Below are 20916 nucleotides of genomic sequence, written 5' to 3' on the forward strand. Positions count from 1 at the left end.
TCGCTTCTAAACAAGCAATATTCCCCAAGGGTTTCCCAATTAAGATAGATATCAACTGACCTAGCTTTTTTAAACCCCTCCGTACACATACAGACCCCACTTATTCATAGACTTAATTGATCTATATCCTCCCGATTTTCTTTTTCAGCTGGCGAATCTTATTTCAGACAGAACATGCTACATTGCAATCCTGCAGCTTAATTTGTGGTCTTTTTTTTTTTTGTCAGATCACCTATTTTGCTACAAAATTTGGAACATATATACCTGCGAAACAGTGTACGCACTTTTTCGCTAGATCCAAAGATAGTTGTATAAGGTTTGGCTGTTTTGCATTCATGCCTCTATTAAGATTGGCCAGACCAATGTCGACCAAGGCTTACAATAGATGAGGCATGGATTAGTAGGCAGCTCATTTGAAGCTCTTAAGGTGTCAACTGTTTATGTTGTAAAAAGGAAAACAAGCACCGATATGCAAGTTGAAGTATAATGAGGGTGTGTCATTCCGATACACCAAAACTGGACTTGGTATCTTAAGAAAATGGAGGGAAGAATGGAAGCTTCATATCTCAGCCAAGCTTAAGCTGAAACACTCTTCCTTCTCAGTCTAGAGTGATGATCCATGAGCACGATGATAACATGGGAAACCTACATCTATTTGAAAGAAATTTAAATATGCATCTTACATACAAATGCATATATATCGTTTAATGACAAAATTGTAAATTGTGAAAGTTAAAAATAATAAACTAAGAGTTTGGAAATGGATTTTTGAAGAAAAGTTGGAAAAGGATGACTGGATTGCATGAATCTATATTGAACAAATTTCCTTAATAAGTTGCCCTGATTGGCATTCACCCCTAGGCATTTAAATTTTTCGTTTTGGAGCAAGGAGACTAGAGCCCTGTAACTGGAAAATTGGTGTTTGATAAAAAGGGTCTGATTGAAACTTTGAAAGCAGCTTTTGTGGAAAAGAAGCATAGGATAGGTCAGGCAAATGAACCTCATTTTGCGGGCTTAACTGAAGACTAATTGCTAGGGCAGTCCATGGATATCAATAGAAACGTGGCTACTTCAAGGTTGATGACTTGTTTCTTGCTTTATCAGTTGCTTGTGAAAATAAAGTGTAGAGGCAACACAGTAATGATAAGACATACAAATACAAGTATTCATTAAAACGCAAATTTGTAGGATCTAAGTTTTCTCCAGAATCAGCCAAGAGGTTAGATTAGCTCACGATCTTTGGGAGACGGATCCCAAGAAAATCAATTTATGATGGGAAACGGAGTAAACTATCGCACGATTTCCCACCCATTGAGAAAGCTGGAGAGAAGTGTTGACCTGGAGTTTCACAGTTGACTGCATCAATATATGTACCGGCAGATCAGCATCCCATGTGCAATTCTCAGCGTTTGCAGATCAGCATGGTGGGTAGACATTAATATTGAACGTATTGATACGGTCCCATGGAATCAAAGGACTGTCGATCTGGAGCTTGTGCTTGAAGCAAATAATCACTCGGGTGAAATAAATGAAGTGATAGTGACGCCATTTTTGTTTTTGTGTGAAGAGATAATCACGTGAACATTCACCGACTTACTTGCCAACATGTGGAACACGAAAACGTCGTCGTTTATTTTTGGCAACACGTGAAGTCTATGATCACACTCGGGTTCACCGACCTTTCTAGTGATTCTGATTTTTGGCAACACGAAAACTTCATCTTCTCTTCTAGCTATCCATAACACAAAGGAAAATGACAAAGAAGTGATTGAATTTTCATGGAAGAGAACCACGTTTCGAAGTCGAGTAGGCGATCGATCTTTTATCCCCTACTGCCACGATGCGAGTTTCTGTAGATTCTAGTGATTCTGATCACCTTTCTCCATGTCTTTCGCCTTTTTCCTGCAGCCGACTTGCTCTTTCTCTCTTCTTCTTTGTATCTTTCTTTTTCCTTTTTGTTAGTTTTCCATCTTCTGTTTGTTTTCCTTTGGTACCTTCCCAATTTTTTGTGGCACATCACATCACACAAAAAGTTTATCTCATCAACGTCCGTCTCTCTCTCCCTCCATCTCTGTGTATACCACTCGCAATTATATCATTTGATATCCCCACCTCTATTAGCAATTCGCCTAATCAGATCTATGGCCAAATGTAAACCTGGGTTCGAAATTGGCTTTGGTACTAACCACAACGTCCCAACTGGCCAAAGGACACGAAAACTTGATCAGTATCAGTTAAACATAAGCGCTTGTTATGGAAATTTTTTATTTGATCTATTATACAGCACCACCCAAACACAAAAACATCTGTATCTATTAAAATTTAAGCCCCAAATCTTATATAAGTGTTAAAGCGACGGATTCAATGTATTTCGTTTAAATATCAAAGAAGATTTCGAAAAACATTCAGTTTGGATCCATCTTAGTGTAGTCTTCTACATAAAAGGACGGTGCCGACCGTCATTTGTGTATTAAATAACATTTTAAAGTAAGCCGTCAATTTCAAAACTTTGATAAGTTTTTCACAAATACGTTTAATTAATTGCCTTCTCATGTGAAAATAATTCCCCTTTCCGTCTCCATGATCCAAAATCTCCAGCGTGCTGGATACCAATTCGTGGTCTGCATCAAAAAATTCAATGGCGTATGAGGAGCATGTTTGAGATTGAGTCAAGACTTTTGAAAGCTAGCTGCAATTTCCTCTTATAATAATAATCTATAGGACAGTGTTACCTTTCTTGACGCAGATGGAGACACATGCACGCGCATGATATTTTCTATAAGAGTGTGAAAATATGATGCTCTGAAGCGGGTTTCCGTCTACTCCCAACAATGGAAGTCCAGTGCTCAAGGCCGAAGGTGGTTTTGGTGCCATATCCTGCGCAGGGTCATGTCTCTCCCATGGTTCAACTGGCGTCAGCCTTACACAGTCTTGGCTTCCAACCGATCGTCATCAATGCCCAATTCATGCACGATAGATTATTCAACAATGGCGTCGCTCGTGATGATCATGACAGTGGAGTTATTTTTCTCTCCGTTCCGGACGGCATCCACGGCGATCGACCTTGCGACTTTGTGAGCATCTTGTTCGCCATGGAGAATGTCATGCCCCCACACCTCGAGAAGATCCTTGAGAGCTTTGGCCATGGAGAGGAAGGAATTGTCTGTGTGATTACTGATTTGTTGGCATCTTGGGCGATCCGAGTTGCCGAACAGCGCCGAGTTCCGGTTGCCGGGTTCTGGCCAGCCATGCATGCTACATTCAGTATCGTCAAGTCCATACCAGATCTCATCCAACAGTCTCTAATTTCATCCGTCGATGGTATGTTTAGATTCATTAGATATCTTTTTTGGCAACATGCCAATTAAGTCTTTCTTGATATAGTCTTTAATTGAGATTACCAAGGGGTTTGGCATAGCTGGTTGCCCAGCAGCTGATAAAAGGCCAGGCTGGTTTGCTTTTTGTAGCCATTAACCTCTCTGCATCAGATGGGAGCAGTTTCTTCAGCCATAAGAGGAACAACAAAAAAACAACAAAAGGCAAAAGGACTAAGGTCTTCAATTCGAAAAATGCTCGAGTTTGATACCTAGAGCTTGTTTTCTTGTCACAAACACAAAAGCATCAGAAAGATCTTTCTTAATTTCCGGGCACTTCATGCACCCGACTCCTTCTAGGACGGATTTGCACCTTCATCTTTCTTTGTTAAAACGGTTAGAAAAGGTAAAGTAGGCAGCATCTTGTCTAATCTAGACGCGAGTTCTTCTACTCGATCACGTGAAGTAAAATTTTATAGTTATTAGAATAAGTTAAGAAAGTCGTTGGTTGTTCCGCCATCTTGTCTGTCTGATCTCTTTTAATTTATTGCAGGTGCTCCATTAGTGGAAGGAACGGTGAGCTTCCTACCTTCTGATCTTCCGAAGCTACGGCCAGAGCATCTACCATGGTACAGTCCAGATCCTGTTGTCCGTCTGGTCAGGTTCAAGTTCTGGTTGGAAGTCTTGCACAGGTCAAGCGCCGTAAAATGTGTCCTAATCAACTCATTTGCAGCCGAAAATAGAGCACTTGGCATGGAGGCAGGCCCAAATATTGACCCAATTTCTTCTCCACTAGACCCACATGTGTTTCATGTAGGCCCTCTAACGAGAAAGGTTGATCACAATCTCAGCATGTGGGAGGAAGATGGTAGTTGCACCAGCTGGCTGGCCAAGCAAGCCAGGGGTTCTGTGATGTATGTATCATTCGGAAGCTGGGTTAAACTCTCTCCCCAACACCATGTGGTCGAATTAGCCATGGCGTTGGAAGCCACGACTTGGCCATTTCTATGGTCACTGAGAGCACCATGGCAAGCCATGCTCCCTACTGGGTTCATTGAGAGGGTTGGATCTAGGGGGAAGGTGGTGGAATGGGCGCCACAGAGAGAGGTCCTATCTAGTGACGCTGTTGGTTGCTTCCTTACTCACTGCGGTTGGAATTCGACCTTGGAGGCCATAATCGCCGGGCAGCCGCTTCTGTGTTGGCCGGTTTCCGGTGACGAGGGAATCAACTGTGAGTTTATTGTGAAGGTTTGGAGGGTGGGAACCAAATTGGAAGGCAAGGGGATGGATGAGATAAAGGAAGGGATGTTGAAGATGATCTGTCAGAAGGAAGAGCTGAAGAGGAATATGGAGGCAATGAGGGAAAGGGTGCTGGGAATTGAAGGGGAGTTGATGGCAGAGGAGAGCCTTAAGTCTTTCAGGGATATTATCATGAAGAAGCATAGGACTAAGCCGGATAATGTAAAAGCAGAATCCCTGACAAGATCTGGGTCGCTTATTTGCCCACCCTTGGAAGGCAAATCTTGACAGCGGCTGTCCCACCTTACAAGCGTCGGCAAATGGATTTGCTATCTCCACAGAATGTCGTATATGTCCTTTGCTTCTCTGTTGTTATCACAATGTCTTATTTTGTTTGCTTCTATCTTATCTCTAGAAGGAAAAAACGTGTTACAGACGGCCTCTCGCCCTTTCCACTACCTGTTAAAATCGGAAATGTGATTAGTTAAATAAGCAGTAGGTGCTGTACAACAAGGAAAGCAGTATGGTTGTATGATAATATATAAATCTTACTTGCCAAATGAATTTGTTTAAGAGGTTGCCGTGTGATCTCGATTGCAAGTACTGTTTTCTTAGATTGCACTGCTGCTAAGTCGACAAGGACATGAATAAAAAATCCTCTTCTTAGGAGTCTCATTTTAACAGTAGTCTGAACGGTGGAGATAAAACAAATGAGGCAGACCTTTTGTCTCCATCTTACACGAGCAAACCAGACAAAAAAGGGGTTTCTCCCAAAATTTTTGTGGCACCTAGTCGGATGCAGCAGAAAAGGTAAAGGAAAATTATGTCCAAGGCATTCATTTATTACTCGATCAAACGCGCCCTTGAGCCTTTAAGTTGAAGGAGATTTAAGAGATTGATGCATAAAAGAACAAACCTACATCGAATGCTAAAAGAAAGGAGAATTTCTTTTGGCCCACATAAATTGTCAAAAACCTAGCTACTAGAAGATTCTCACATAGGAAAAAATAGAGGCCGGTTTTAAAGACAAAAAGCGGTTGGAAAAAAAAAAATTCTAGGAGAGTGTAATCAAATAAAGGATTAAGACGATCAAACTGGTCCCAATTCATAAGGCCAGTGATCTCCAATCGCTCAATGGATCAGCACCGTGCACACTTGCTCACCCTTAAGCCGGGATATTGCTAAAATGCTTCAGACCCATTATTGAGTGACGTAGAGGGCTTGACGTTTCAAACTGTATTGGTTCTGCTGATCCAACTCCTTTCTTTTGGGCTGTCCTTTCGTCCCTGTTTTTCTGTTTTCCACTGCTAAGGCGTCGTTTGATGGCAAAGGATTTTTTTGAGTGGAGATTTTTTCAAGGAAAAAAATGCAAGGAAAGTGTACGATAAGAAAATTTTAACTTTTTTCAAATCAAATTTCAGATCTGCTGCTCCTGAGATGGAAAGCGACGACAAGTGGTAGTGATGATAGCAATGGGCGAAGATAGGTTCTGCGTCAGGATTTGATCTTCAGGTACAGAGGCAGATATTCCTTAAGCCAAATCAGACCTTCATTATCAGGTAGCGGTCAAATTCCAGGTTCATTTTACTATCGGTGGTCCTGTTGATTTAGGTCGACATCCATAAGGAAGGAGGGAGGACCAAGGATGAGTGAGCTGACCAGGTGTCCTTATAGGGATGCAGAATTCAAAAGAATCAAAACTAGTATTGATCGAAATCTATACAGCCAAAAAAACTAAATCCTCAAAACCATATCCTATTTCCTATACATTTTGATGCGAAGTGTATATAATACACATTGTCAATAATATCGCTTACATCTTATCCGTTACTTTTACAAGGAACAGCATCTCAGATAAGGAAAAAAGAGCCAAGGAAAAAGATGTAATATATGCATGTTACAGAAAAAAGAAAACGGATACTGCATGCTTTAGCCGTCCCCGCAAGACACTGTTCCTGCAAAATTTAGAATACTTGTCACTACCTCCTGTAGCTATTAACATAACATTCATTGCAGCACAATATAATGAGTATTTGTTGACCGTATGATACAAATCATGCGTCGTCCAATAAGCAACTGGCCACCCGAAAGAACTTCACATTCTACAAGCGTCATTTTCACATGCATCCACCTGAAAGCAGAGTCCACAGTTGGTAATTCCAAATATAGCAACGGAACAAGTCAATAACACCATATTTCATCTAACATATTGGTCCGAAGCAAAGCTAGAACGGATACTTCTTGAAAGGGCAAATAGTCTACAAATTTGATTGAACTGGACACCCTCAGTTGAACATTTGCCGACCATTGATGCTTAATCTTTGGCTAAGAAAACATGGAGCAAAGAAGCATTTCCAAAGTAAAAGTGGAGAACAGATTATCAATGTAATCATAATATAACCTAGACATAACCGATTGCGAAACAAGTGGCCAAGGATTATTTAAGAGGTCATGGTAAGTTCCATCCTTCAGTTTTCCAATTCCAGTGCAACTAAGAGGCTTATGGCTTCCTTCTATTCAACTTATCAGCAAATATTTGTGTGATGTGAATCTCAAGCCTAAGAGTCAAATTGGTATGAAGGCTTAAGCCAAAGAAGAATGGGTCACCTCTGAAACCAACCTCCTGGTGGGTAAGCCACCTCTTTTTATTACAAAGGAATCAGCAGACAAGAAAAAATGCATTTCAAGCAGCTCCTATTGTGTCACTTCATTATGAAAACAATCAAGCATCTCCTAATCCAACACATAAAATATATATCATGTGAATGTCCATGAGTTTGTGGTACACATGAGATATGACTGCCATATTCCTGAGATATCAACAACTTCATTGGCGCTATTTTGAACTTATATTTTAATATCGACCACCACCAATGATGGCAATTTTTCATCACATAAATACTGGCATTTGTATTCCATAATTGTCACAACAACTTAAATGAGATACATGATACAGTACAGAACCAAAAAAGGTACATGGATCAAAGTATAAGATGTTCTGCAGGTTACAACTTTATACTCAGTGCAAGTTAGGATCTTGTTATAACAGCCTACAACACATTATTTTATGGGTAGAGCAACAAGGCCAAATTTTTCAAAAAAATCTTCAATATAACTAGTATATAATTGGATATAATACAGCAGGAACAGGACACACATGAAAAAACAGCTGACCAGTATACGAGCATATCAACATTACTTAAGAGGTACAAGAATATGGAAAGAGATAGTGTTTCTCAAGATAAATAAAGTGATGGATTTGTGACGAAAAGAAAAGCGGATACCTAGATAAAAAGGTTGCAGTTTTGCACCTCAAACCTAAAAGAAAGCAAAGATACAGGAACTACGTTGAAACCACGTAATCATCCTTCTAAGGACTACCGAGAAGACACCCAGCACAATATTGGGCACGTACCATCTTTTTCCTCCTTTCTTCCAAAACCTTCTCCAGAGGTGGTCGACCTTCAACAACAGAAAAACATCTTCAGGATTCTTCAATATTCAAGAAAACAAGTGCCTAACATTTTTCCCATTTGCTTAATGCAACTCATGAAATGTGTTAACAGAAATTTGGTGGTGATGAGAAAAGTCTAAAAGATGAATCATGGTGCACCAACTATAGGTCTACCTCATGGATCTTATTGGTAAATTTTCTAAACCAACATTTGACAAAGTTATAATTTTGTTAAGTGGTGTGCACAACATGGCTTATGTAAACTTATTAGTTACGTTTTCCATTGATATGAATTATGTTTGCAGTAAAGGAATGGCTCCAACATATGAAATTCAGAGCAATTTCATTTATCACACGAGGAAAATAAGATGTATGCAGAACAGTTGAAGAATAGAAAGATGACTGACAGATTATGTAATTAAGACAAGTAGATTATAGTGATGTAGAAGTTCACATTACAGCTCCTGCAAACATTAAAAATATTTTCCCAGTAGTATGGACAGAATGCTGAAGGAATGAAACGTTATTTTCAGATTATTGGCAAAACATATACAAACAAGGTGTTGGGAGAATGTTCTACCTGTAATTTGCAGACGGTATTTGGCCCAAACACCATAAATTGCATCTGCTATGCTTGCAATCTGCAAAAAAAGAAAAAAAAAAGGCACCACGCTCATGGCGCATTGAGAAAAGATACTAATGCATCTAAAGTAATTGTGCTCTACATAAGGTAAGTGTCATTGGTACAATGACATATATGTCAAGCAAAAGCAAGTTAGTCCAAGAGTCAAATGAAACTCTTGACAGCCACAAACCATTACAAGTATCTGGTAATGTAGAAACCAGCAATGACATACCGGTTCATACTTTGTGATGGCGTAAACCCATCCAAGTCCAACTTCCTCGTACAGTCTTCTAAATGCCTGCATAACATTGTTAATTAATTAAGATGACAGTGTTAAATTTATTTACATGGATTGCTTTATTTTTTGTGCCAGCGAGTGTGCATGAAAAGAATATTTTAATGAAGGCAATGGGCCAGGTGTAAATAATAGTGCAAGTTCTATAAACTCAATCTGAACTCAAACGTGGTATGTCTACTAAAGATAAAAAATATGAATTACGTGTTTTTGATGTAAGAACAGGAGTATAAGACATCGGATTTTCAAATACTACAGGGTGTTGATTTCTGATGAACTGGAATAGCACACTTGCTACAATTGCCTTTAGTAGAAAAATCATTTACGTAGATCACATATGCAAGGATCAAGCTATTAATGACAAGATACAGTGTTAGTCATAATGGCTTAACATAAGAAATTTTAAGATGATAATTATTTAATTTATTTTATATATTTGAAATGTTGAACAAACTAGTGAGAATCAGCTGATGAGCTAGATAAATAACATTACAAAGACATAAAGAAGCAGAAAGTGGCCAGAGGTAAAGATGACAACATACAGCAACATCAGTTAGTACAGTTCCATCATATGAGATGGCATGAATTCTCCCCATGACCTACAGACAAAAGGAAACCATTTTAATTGCTCATTAAAATTAAATATAGAAGCATGGAAAGGTATACCAATATAAAAGCATTAACTGTATTTTCTGGTTAATGCAGAATCTCACATCAATCAATTTAGTTACAACGGCTAAAATGGATGCCAGTGTTCAAGGCCAATAGATAGCTCATTGGTATATACAGTGGCCTGGCAGTGAACACAAAACTTAAGTTGTTTATTCATGACCAACAAGCAAAATTGAACGGTAAACTGTGAGTCCAAAAGTGCCTCAAATTGCACAAACTCACGAACCATATACTATGACCAAAGAAATTAAAGAGAACTAATGCAAAAGAAAAAAATAAAGAGGTCTAAAGCACCCATAGCCGCAACCTAGTTCCGGAATCATCTAGTGACAATTTTATAATACTGACTTCAATTTGTCACCTATGGCAAAGCATCATTCATATAAACAAATGCTGCATCTGTGATTCTTTAGCAGCACATCCCAGTCTCAGCTTCTAGGTAAAACAGGATTGCCTAGTTTCATGCAAGACAATAAGTTCTCTTTACTATAATCATGGGGAACTAGATGGAGCTAGGGCAGCTTATAGCATTAGATAACTAACATTAGGACGGAATAACAAATATTTACCACTTTCAGGCTTCTTATTAGAAAACGATACTAAATAAGTTTCAAGGTACTCATTTCTCCTATTTATTGTTTTCATATTTTACTGCTGAAAATACCAGATGAATAAAATGGCATCAAGCAGCAGAGAGAAGTTCGACTACAGTTACATACAGTCTTGTAGTCTAGTCCTTCATTTTCTTCAGGGGAGTAATTGCTTGAGCTAATGTCCACAAACTTGATAGTCCCAAAACGCTCATTCTGCTCCTTCAGCATATTGACCTGATTATTTAAACAATTGATTCATACAACTCAAACTTGAAGTCAAAGGTTATAGAATGAAAATATGATATTAAGCAGATCTCTTCTAAAATATTAAGCAGATCTCTTTCGTCTCATGATAATGAAAGCAAGCAATTGTTGTAGGCCAGGGGCAAGAACTAAAATCAAAAGTATGAGCTACAAGGCAAATTCACTTTGCAGCTTTATTTTAGCCCAGGAAAAGGCTTCAGAGGAGGCCAGAGTTTCCTATCATAGCAAGCACTAAGCCTTCATCCAATCTCCCAGTGCTTTTCAGGCCAAGCCTTTCAAGTTGAAAGCTCGGAAGCATTACCATGAGCTGGCCAACATGCTATAGATGTATTTCTCTATGAGACGACCTTGCTATTTTATATAGTTATTCAATTGCTACTTGCAAGGTCTTACAAGCCTTGCAGCAGAATTCCAAAACAAGCTGTTCAATATGAAATTATGAATTCAAAAGTTTCACCTTCTTATAAAGCCAATAGATCAAAACCAGTCTGTTTTGACAAACAAGCAGACCCACAGGATACATCAAATTTGCAAAAAAAAAAGAAAAAAGAGGGGAAATTCATGAGATCGCCAAGTGAGTGATTCTTGAATATGTGAATGTGACAAAGAATTAATCTTTTCATACAAAAAATACTTGCATATAATCAACTGATGGTCGGTGCTAGAACTGCATTATCCACCAGCTGTAACCATATTATCCAGCTTGTAACGTTTGGATCTCCCACCCAAAAGTGTGTCAAAGATCTTAGTTAAAGCTGACACATGAGGATGCTCAACTGCAATCGCCTCATGATTCTTCTTTTGAAACTTAGATACCTTCCACAATGGATCCAGAGAACTTAACCAAGCAGAACTTGTGTGATCATTAAATGAGTTTCTATGCTGTATGATGTGCATGAGTATTACTAGTTTGGTCAGAATAAGTTCACTCAAGTTTTCTGGGACTTGAGCCTGCAATGATAAAATGTGTCTGAGACTTTGTTTCTGTGCAGTTACATCGTCATTGTGAGCCTACCTTAGACAAAGTATAAGGTGATATCCTGAGGATATGAACGGGCAAAGATCTGCTAGAGTAGATACTAGATACATGAAAACATACAATAGCTAATAAAAATGTATCATCGTTGAAGTCTGGAGATACAAGCCTTTACACATACAGTTAGATTCAGCAGAAATGGATGTTCCAAAAATGTTGAACAAAAGCAGATGAATAGTTAAACAGTTCAAAGGATTCAACTTGAGATTAAATCCACTAAAATTGACCTCACGCATGCATAACGGGCATTCCCCATCATAGAGCATCTTGATTCTCCATTTCTCAGATGGTTTCTCTTGCTCTTTCTCCAACACTTTCTGAGCAGAAGATGTGTCACTATGCACTGCAGAAATCTTATATTTGGCACCTGTTGTAAAGGGTATACAAGGAAAATAGTACCAAATAGATCAAGAACCAAAGCAAATACACCTGACACCCTGTTTAAGGGAATAAAGCAAATTTCACGATGAATGAACCAGCAATTGGCTGAAACACAATTAAATTTTCACACGCACTTAAGAAATCCTATACTTGGCACATGTTATAAAGGTATGACTGTACAAGTACCATTCTGATACAAGTAAAGTTAGGACAGATAATTCAAGAATCAAAGCAAATGCACCTGATACCTTATCTGTCAATCAGTGAATAAAGCAATTTTTTATGATATGATTGACAAAAGCAGCGATTAGCTTAGATACACACACACACACAGACACACACAGATACAGATGTATATATATATATATATATATATATATATATATATATATATATATATATATATATATGTGTGTGTGTGTGTGTGTGTGTGTGTGTAAATAAAAAAAACTAGTAGGTGCTAGATATTTAGATGTTAAACGGATAAGGAACAAGCTCAATTCTTTATCATTTGTAGATCAGCGGTTGAAAGAAAATGTTGCAAGCTAATACTATATGATGAAAATGATGCATCACCATTTTCTTCTTGTTACCCCCGATTTCGAAAAAAATCAAGAGTTGAAATTGTTCTTATCTATCTAGCATCTGAGAGTCTAATACCTACAAATTTCTCTCTCTCTCTCTCTCTCTCTCTCTCTCTCTCTATATATATATATATATATATATATATATATATATATATATATATAGGAGAGAGACGGAAGCACACAGTTATATTGTCTTCTTATTATATTTCTCTTTCCTCGGTTCCCCCTCCACCGTCATATTGAGGTATCAGCCCGTTGAGATTAAAATGTACAAAATCAGTGGACTAACATATGCCAAAGCAATTCGCTTATAGAATACAAGAAAATAGTTTAATTGAATTTTAATTTGGAGTTTCTTCATTTTCAGGGTTCCCCTGAATCCATGATCGCATGATGAGAATGCAGCCCCCACCCCCAAGATTACTTGTTAACGCTAGCAATAAAATGAACCGACAAAGAATACCACAGGCAGTAGTAGCTCCCAACAATCGTAAAACCAACCATCACAAAACGATACAGAACCAAAAAGGACTGTATCGTGCTCAAAATTTTAACGAAGAAAATAAATAAAATTAAAATAAATAACATGGAAGGAAGAAGAGGTAGCCTTACCAGGCCAGTGGCGATAACCAACGTTGGCGAGAAGAGGAGAGGGTAAGTTCAGGTGATGAGGGGTCGAGTTAAGGAAGAAGCTACCAGATTTTCGTAAGCACATCACCCTTGACACCATTTTCTTTCAATCACTCTCTCTACCAGATCAACGGGAAACAGTACACAAAAGCAAGCGAGGTTCAGTGGAACTGCACTCTTCAACGTCGCACGGATGCCTCCACACGGCGTTGGACGAAAAGGATTTTTCTTCTTGTTAACTTATGAACTTGTTTAGAGATCAATTACACGTTCTATTCTTGCCACGTTTACACGTTGTCGACTTTCCCTCTCTGGTGTTCGGATGCCGTTGGGTCTTCGAGACGGATTCAAGCCATCAAGGATGGCAGATATGCCTCCGTTGTTTAGAGATGATATAGTAGTGGCTTGATTATGGGGTGTTCATGCCTGTTAGAAGAACAAAGAAATCCTCTCTGACGTGTGGTGTCTATTCGATTGCTTCAACTGCTCCGAAATATTTCGAGCTACGTGTCCTTCTCTGCGTCATACAAAGTAATGCGCTTGATCGTGGTTCACAGATCTCTCCCTTTTTCCCCAATCACGACCCATTTCTTTGGGTCTTTACCATGCAACATAAACGAGCCAAAAGAATTTCCACGCCTCATAGAAAACATGTAAATGGCACCATGTTGATAAGCATGTCCTTGAATGAGTCTAAAAAAAAAGGAAAATAATGAGGTCAACTAAAGCATTAAACGTTAGCTTGTTTTTAGGGAGGGCCATAAAAACATCTTGAATGTAATTCAGTGCCTATAGATTTGATTCGTCTGGAAGTACCATCAATAAAAATCAAAACCCAGTTTACCCATACGAAGGAATTAAGATCTCATGACCCTGTGGTTGAGTCTCCTAACAACGTAGATTATATATCTCAGTAATGCACTCATATTAGAGTTGCCAATGTTCTATTTTAGAATATTGATGAGAATGCAACATTTTAAAGAAACTATGAGCCATCATATCCTCTCCCACATGAGAATTGTAATATGTCTTATGTTCTAAGTAAAAATTTTATTAAGCGTTAAAAAAGAAAGCACAACAGAGGACTATTAACCCATCACACCCTCTTGTATGATAAATCACATACCTCATAAGCCTATGCCACTTGCTGGAGTTAAGAGGTCCTTGCGTTCAAGAAGCTTCCACTTTTATTAGTAGTAGTATTACGTTGTTAAGGGGGGAAAAACACAAAATATGGAATTACGAAATCTGCCACCCTGTGGGTCTTGGCAAAAAAAAAAAAAATTGAAAGGCTGGAAGTTCACAAGAATTTTCACCATTTAACGAGATCATGGATGAGGCGTAATTGTTGATACATCGGGCCCTGCAAATATTCTGCTGACAATGGAGAGTTTTGTATGGCTTGACCAAAACAAACATATGAAAATAACAAATAATCATTTTTAACTTTCCGCTTCAGAGGAATCAACTTGTCAATGAACAAAAATTTAACAAGCACCGTTCTTAGTCCTACTTTACAGAAAAATGAATTCAGCCCCATGCTAGGTACCGTTACATCCATCCATCATCGAAAATGCCGCCTTGTTTCTTGGTCGATGCCCAAAGAAAAGCTCCATGCCAGGTACCGTTACATCCATCCATCACCGAAAATGCCGCCTTGTTTCTTGGTCGATGCCCAAAGAGAAGCTCCATGCCAATCGCCAGGTACCGTTACATCCATCCATCGCCGAAAATGCCGCCTACTTTCTTGGTCGTTGCTCAAAGAAAAGCTTTTGATTACTGAATGGAATAATTTTCGATATGTAAAATCATAATGGCTACAAGAAAATTCAGACAACCTTGTCATAATGTTACTCATGTTACCAACTGTAGTAGTTCAGGACTTGAATAAGAGGCATAAAGAGGATGAACCTTCAATTATATGAAAAATACGGTATTGAATTTCTATTACACACGGCACGTATTAGGTAGGCCTAGCTGGAGCAAAAAAGGGGTTAAAGATCAGCAATGGTGTACATCGTCTAGCTGATCCAAACTGCAAAAAGGCCCACTAATCTAATACAGGACAGCTCAAATGAGCAAACTAAGCTTAATAAGGGCCTTACCCAGAGGGTTCAGGACCAGGTTTTCCTTTGATTTGGTCGAAAAGAAAAAACTAAAATTTGTTAGTGCTTAATTGACAGCTGTGGCTCTACAAAATTCAACTTGAGGTTTAGTGCGGAGAGCTAATCTGCAAGTTGCTTGCATTAGTCGGTTCAAAATATCCACTAACGTGCTTCAAATGTGGGAACCTGGGCCTTGTTACGCAAATCCATTGTCTTGGAGCATTTTGATTTTCAGCAGCAATAGGTACATGCCAACTCCCACATACCGATTCCTGCAACTCCAGAGAAGACATTTTCCTTGTGAATTTACTAAGCAATAATCGCTCAAAGACAAGCATTGAAGATTATTAAGGATAAAGCAACTATAGCACGAAGGAAGGAAAACTAGACTAAGAAAATATTGATCACCTGGATAACTGTTGAATATGGCAGTGGCATCTGAAACTTGAGTCGCCTAGATGCAGACAGCCGAACCTGCAAAACATAAGGTAATCACTAGGCTACTATCTCAGGAAGAATAATTCAGTAACGTAATAATTTTAACATTCAATTGAACAGAAAAAAAGTGGATACAGGAACCATATAATTGGAAACTATAACTTATAAGCAAACATCAAAATAGTACACAGACTTCACAAAGATGTAGCACAACTATGGTTTTCCCCTTCTTTCCTTCTTCAGAGGGCAATTAATGATGTTCATTCGTTCACCCATAAAGTTGGTTTTACCTGGGCTTATATGCTCCATTTAATAAAGAAAAAGTTTAGATAAGCACATGAGGGAAATATTTTTGTTAGCGCAGTAGGAAGGCTCCTCCATCAAGTTGATCATGTTCAGAAATGGAAAAAAAAAGTTCCAAACATTTACCAGAACCGTGCATGCACAAGAGAGAGAGAGAGAGGATATCAAACATAACCTAGAGCAAAATCTTATACCATACAAATCATAACCCCTTTTGCATTGAAGCTATAGGATGCAGAGGTCTAAAGGAAGACCATTTTTAATAATTCAACCATTGTCCCGCGTAAGATGTCAACATGGCAATTCACATCAGCCTAAGGAGCAGATTGACTATTGGGTACCAAGATCACCAACTGTGAGACCTTTCATAATCAACTAAATTAACTAGTGAAGCCCAAAGAATTTCTAAAATTGTAGATGCTTGTATAAGAACAAAACGAGATATTCCAGAAAGAAGAAACAAATGCATGGGCCCTTAAATAGAAGGCATAACATAAAATATGTAACCATTTAAGAATGGTGATAGAAATTCAGACAGAGGTTTGTCTGCCATGATCTAACGACAAGCTTCACAAGACTACTTGTAGAAAACTAGGCAAAAAAATCTAGGACCAATATAAGGTGCAAGTACAACCCTCAGACGTAGACTTATCCCAGTGGTTAATACAAGATTAATGAACTAACCTGATGTCTTTCTTTCCATGTTGGAAAAAAACTTTTTCCTAGTAGTTGGAACAAATGATCCCGCATTTCATCGTTTGTAACAAGCAGACAACGACAACTAACAGCTGCATATAACCAATACCTGGTCAACATATTCCAAACAACAATCAGTTATATATGATGGGAACAAACAAAAGAACAAATCAATCATAAGTCACGGCACAATCTATAATCATCTCAAACACACAAGCGATCTACAAACTGCAGATAAACACATATAGAAGCAAATATACATGGCGCTTAAATAGGTTGGGGTTTAGAGCAAACCAGTCATCATTCGAACCAACAGGGGTAGTATAGATTGCACGGGACCTCCTCCAGCTTTCTATCAGATGTTTGATTTCCGGTCTATCCACAGCATCACCCTTTAGGTGCCAGCTGTGCAAAATAACAAGCGGTAATTTCTTTGAAGGACTCATTTTATGTAAGGCATTTACAACAGAATTCAGCTGCCACGAAATTGAAAGAATTGTATCAGAAACTAAAAGATTTCAAATTTTGCTATTTGATCCAGCCACAAAGGAGGTTGTAAATTTTGGAACGCCTCTTACCCGAGAGAAACTAGAAACGTGTAAACCTGGTTTGAAGTGTCCCATATTGGCACCATCAATTACAGCATCAAAAGGCCCATTCTTTTCAAGCCAATCCTATAAAAAACAATCAATTGATTAGGCAAACTCAAACTCGCCAATGACAGATGTTGCGCAGCATGTAACATTATACTGACTAGCAAATTTGCCAGAAAATCCCTTTTCACCAACTAATTAAGTTGTCCCAACTTGAGTCTCGACTTTTTAAAAAATTCTTTGGAAGTTGTGTGCTCATAATGACTTATTAATTAAAAAAAAAGAACTCTTTCTCTGCAAACTTGGTAGATGGATAGGAAATGCAAACAAAGAGCACAAACATCCATCAGTAACAACATAACTATGACGACTACCGCCAAAAAGATTAGATAACCTTGAATGGATTCAAAATCACCAGGAAGAAAAATCAGCATAGAGACTCACAATATAGAAATCCTACCTGAAATTTTGTAAAATCATTCTTAACTTGTTTTTCACAAGCCAAATCCGCAATGGACTTTGCAAAGTTCTCTGTCTCACGTGGGTCGATGTCAATGGTTACCAGTCTCTCCCCACAAACCTTGCAGACACCCTTCTCGCTGATCTTCGACTTTGCGACCTTCCAGTCTCCCTTCCCCAACCAACCTTTCCCATGCCAACCACCTCCCCCCTCAACAATCCCCATCCTAACCTCCTCTGTGTCGCAATTTTCCACCCCCACCTTGGCAGCTGCCTTGCTGCGGAACCACCTCTCTAAGATCTCTGCTGTTGACTCAGATATCACCCACACTGCCCTTCTCAATCTATGTAAAATTGAGTAAACCTTGTCTCCTCTCCCAGCCTCAGAGCTTGCCTGCAGAAGTGCAGCAAGCTCACTCTCTTCTGGTACAATCCCAAAGTTCAGCATATACTCATCAACCTCATAGGCCTTCTCCACCTTCCCAAGCCTGCAGAAACCGTATAATGCTGGGCCAAATGAGCGGAGACGTGGTGTGAGCCCATAATCAGTCATTTGCTTAAGAAGGTTGAAGGCAAGATCAAAGTCGCCCTTCTCAGCAGCAAGGCGGGTAAGGTTAGTGATGGTTGCTTCATTTGGGGGCACGCCATCAGCACGCATACGGTCGTAGATCTCAAATCCTCGATCAACCCAGCTGCCTAGGGAGGTGGGGAGAGAGCAGAGGTACAGAAGGGAGTTATAGTGGTAACTGCAAAGGCGGACACCTGCTACACGGGCCTCGTCGAAGAGGGAAAAAGCAGAGGCAACGTCACGATTCTCTGAGCATACTTCAAGGCGTTGACGGAGGGTATTCTCCGGCGACTCGAAGCGGGGCTTATTCTGCCGCCGGAACGACCTAGAGGTAACAGCAGCTAAGAAGAGAGAAGCAGACGGAATAACCGTGGCAGCATATTGGTGACGGTGGCATGGGGCACGCTGGAGCGAAGACAAGATGGACAGACATCTGAAGAAGGGATTGATTCGAATTGCTGAGCAGGTAAGCTGCCCAAGCAGCATTGGGAGTTCGGCTCACAAGAACTGAATGGAGACAGTTCGAAGCAGTATCCTTAGAATTCGTTTCCAAAACTAATAATATCTCAAAAAGACTGAAAAAAACAGCTGGAATCGAAGGCAAAAGGTTTAGGAGATGATTCTTATAAATCAAAATCCATAGACGATGAAATTTAATGATAAAAAAGATACCATGACAGGTGCCAACCATGACCAGGCTTCGTATTCACCATCTTGTACGTCAGAGGAACGAACAAGATGAAAACATCAGAGTCTCCATTCGATACATGATTAAAACAGCAAAAAGCCAAGTTTTAACATAGAACCAAAATGCCTAGATCAGTTATAGCTCCAAAAACTCAGGAACAGAATTAGGGATTCTATGCACGGAAAGAGGGGGAGAAAATACTAAAACAACCTCCAGTTAGTAGCACAGACAATGAACCAATGATTCAGAAGTCTCTCGTCAGCAAAACGCAAAAAGGCCGAGAAAGAGAGTAGAGACAGAGAGAGAGGCGAGAGAGAGAGAGAGAGAGAGAGAGAGAAAGAACTGATTGGACGTCCACTTACTGGCAGGGCGGCCCGGCGGAATCCAGAATCCAGCGACCGATGGTCATATAGGTCGCAGGAAACGGTGGAATTACGTTGCACAGTGCTTTTTCCGAAGGGTTTATGGGCAGATGGAACCACGACGCTTTTCCGGAGAGAAATGAAAGACCAGAGCGACCAAGTTGGGTCGACCGACGGGGCCGACTCACTCGGATCACAATACGATCCGGACCAGTTCGGCAAAACGACAATAATAGTAACAATAACGGCAATAATTTGTATGCAAACGCATCTGGGTTTTGTTAAGATCTTTCAAACTGATCAACTGGAGCTGGCCGAAATTTTAATCGCATTCAAGACATTCAGATCTGGCACTGCACCTTCAGCATTTGAATCTGAGGTCAGCCATGAATCCAGAGAAATAGATCTTTAAAATGTAATCTGAACTAAGGTGCCTGAATGGTGGAGGAAAATGTACAAATTCTCTCTCAGTGCAACTCCTCCCACCAAACAGGTATGACAGATCTTCCCTTCCAGGTGAGCAGAGGGAACCTCACTGCCCGAACCAAAGGCTTAGGCTCCATCTTTTTCATTGCCCAAGCGTCTAAAGCTGACAATCATATGAAGCTTTTTCATTTTGAGACGTCGAGGCAATAAGGTTTTAATGCGCAGAAGAAGACAGAACATCTCACCAACATTCAGATCTACATGTCGTGATGTAAGCTAATTTTGTCAAAGTTATTTAGCATGCCAAGTTTAAAACACACCAAACAATGTGAAAATGCACATTTAAGCTATATTCTGAACACCAAACTCTCCAAACGAAATACTTAAAAAAATAAAAACGTAGGCGGAGATTTACCATGTGGCAATTAACTCTTACCGGTTGATAAATGTACCAAAATCAAGTAAGGCCTACGAAAAAAGCAAAAATACTATTACAACTGAGCATTTACAAGGTAACATTATCTGATATACCTTTTCTTTTCAATACGGTATACAACATAATCATAAATAAGGTCTCAGAGTTTTAAACGGTGAGGTTGTTCTTATGTATAATACGGTGAACTTGAAAAAAACGGAATAAAATGAAAAAAATACTGTAAATTTTAAAAAAATTAAAAACAAAAAATAAGAGAAAAATAAAATAAGTAAGAAACTAATAACACAAGCATTAAAAGATAAGTAGATTCGCAACAAATAAAAAATAAAAAAAACTGCTTGGCATTAAAAAACTGAAAAAATGGAAAAAGTGAAAAAAGCGCGAAAATTTTCATTTTTAACGTTTTTTCAAAAAAAAAAAAATATTTTTTAAATTTTTAAGCAGCCATTTAATTTATCGCATTTCTGTGACTATGGGTCACTACTGGCAACACATTTGTCTTGGGTACCAGCAAACAGACTTGTTACTCTGCTGGTTCGCTCCTATCGAAAAAATTTCATGAGTGCAATCAGCTTTTATAGAGAATATACATATGAAAATAAGCTTAAACATGTAGTAGAAGCTGGCATTTTGAAGTACCTCACGACCATTAGATGCTTTATAAACTTCTCGGGTACCTATGAGTCCAGTAAGGGCAAAGAACATTACCTTCAAAGCACCTGTCTAAACTGCCTGTTCTCTTGAAAAGTTGA

General features: G+C 39.0%; 3 protein-coding genes across 8 annotated transcripts in view; 1 reads left to right on the forward strand and 2 right to left on the reverse strand.

Moving 5' to 3' along the window:
* Positions 1-13510, reverse strand: part of LOC116251298 (uncharacterized protein At5g50100, chloroplastic) — a 39589-nt gene extending 26079 nt beyond the window's left edge. Inside the window, exons 1-9 of one of the 4 annotated variants that reach the window (XR_004171649.2) lie at positions 13073-13509; positions 11720-11859; positions 10319-10426; positions 9470-9526; positions 8865-8930; positions 8588-8648; positions 7969-8015; positions 6595-6684; positions 6238-6508 (exon numbers count right to left, since the gene is read on the reverse strand). Coding sequence is in view for 2 of the 4 variants with exons in the window: in XM_031625470.2 (XP_031481330.1) it covers positions 6649-6684; positions 7969-8015; positions 8588-8648; positions 8865-8930; positions 9470-9526; positions 10319-10426; positions 11720-11859; positions 13073-13190 (633 nt within the window). In the remaining 2 variants the exon portion in view is untranslated. Of the gene's footprint in view, positions 1-6237; positions 6685-7968; positions 8016-8587; positions 8649-8864; positions 8931-9469; positions 9527-10318; positions 10427-11719; positions 11860-13072 lie in introns of those variants that run through there. The other 3 variants (XM_031625470.2, XR_007572838.1, XM_031625469.2) reach the window with 3 other exon arrangements.
* On the forward strand, positions 2784-5130 carry LOC116249956 (UDP-glycosyltransferase 82A1-like). The gene is made up of 2 exons (XM_031623274.2): positions 2784-3321; positions 3868-5130. Exons 1-2 carry the CDS (start codon positions 2832-2834, stop codon positions 4839-4841), a joined length of 1464 nt encoding a protein of 487 aa, XP_031479134.1. The 5' UTR covers positions 2784-2831; the 3' UTR covers positions 4842-5130.
* Positions 13511-14978: 1468 nt separating the features above from the next.
* LOC116251213 (proteinaceous RNase P 1, chloroplastic/mitochondrial-like) lies at positions 14979-19647 on the reverse strand. 3 transcript variants are annotated; one of them, XM_031625339.2, is made up of 7 exons: positions 19303-19647; positions 17686-18759; positions 17211-17306; positions 16927-17108; positions 16621-16741; positions 15604-15669; positions 14979-15467 (listed from the first exon to the last, which is right to left on the reverse strand). In XM_031625339.2, exons 2-7 carry the CDS (start codon positions 18736-18738, stop codon positions 15303-15305), a joined length of 1683 nt encoding a protein of 560 aa, XP_031481199.1. In that variant the 5' UTR covers positions 18739-18759; positions 19303-19647; the 3' UTR covers positions 14979-15302. The 3 variants fall into 3 exon arrangements, with proteins under 3 accessions (XP_031481199.1, XP_031481198.1, XP_031481197.1); XM_031625338.2 differs by having other exon boundaries at positions 18925-19647; XM_031625337.2 differs by having other exon boundaries at positions 17686-19647.
* Between the last annotated feature and the right edge of the window lie 1269 nt (positions 19648-20916).

This window comes from Nymphaea colorata, chromosome 3 (assembly GCF_008831285.2).
Source record: "Nymphaea colorata isolate Beijing-Zhang1983 chromosome 3, ASM883128v2, whole genome shotgun sequence".
Classification (NCBI taxonomy): domain Eukaryota; kingdom Viridiplantae; phylum Streptophyta; class Magnoliopsida; order Nymphaeales; family Nymphaeaceae; genus Nymphaea; species Nymphaea colorata.

Excerpts from the sequence above, each read along its gene's own strand:
- LOC116249956 (XM_031623274.2), top strand. The coding sequence starts at position 2,832 with ATGGAAGTCCAGTGCTCAAGGCCGAAGGTGGTTTTGGTGCCATATCCT. Across the intron at positions 3,322-3,867 it reads TCTAATTTCATCCGTCGATG|GTGCTCCATTAGTGGAAGGA; the intron begins GTATGTTTAGAT and ends AATTTATTGCAG.
- LOC116251213 (XM_031625339.2), bottom strand. The coding sequence starts at position 18,738 with ATGCTGCTTGGGCAGCTTACCTGCTCAGCAATTCGAATCAATCCCTTC. Across the intron at positions 17,307-17,685 it reads ATGATTTTACAAAATTTCAG|GATTGGCTTGAAAAGAATGG; the intron begins GTAGGATTTCTA and ends TGTTTTTTATAG. Across the intron at positions 17,109-17,210 it reads ACGTTTCTAGTTTCTCTCGG|CTGAATTCTGTTGTAAATGC; the intron begins GTAAGAGGCGTT and ends ATTTCGTGGCAG.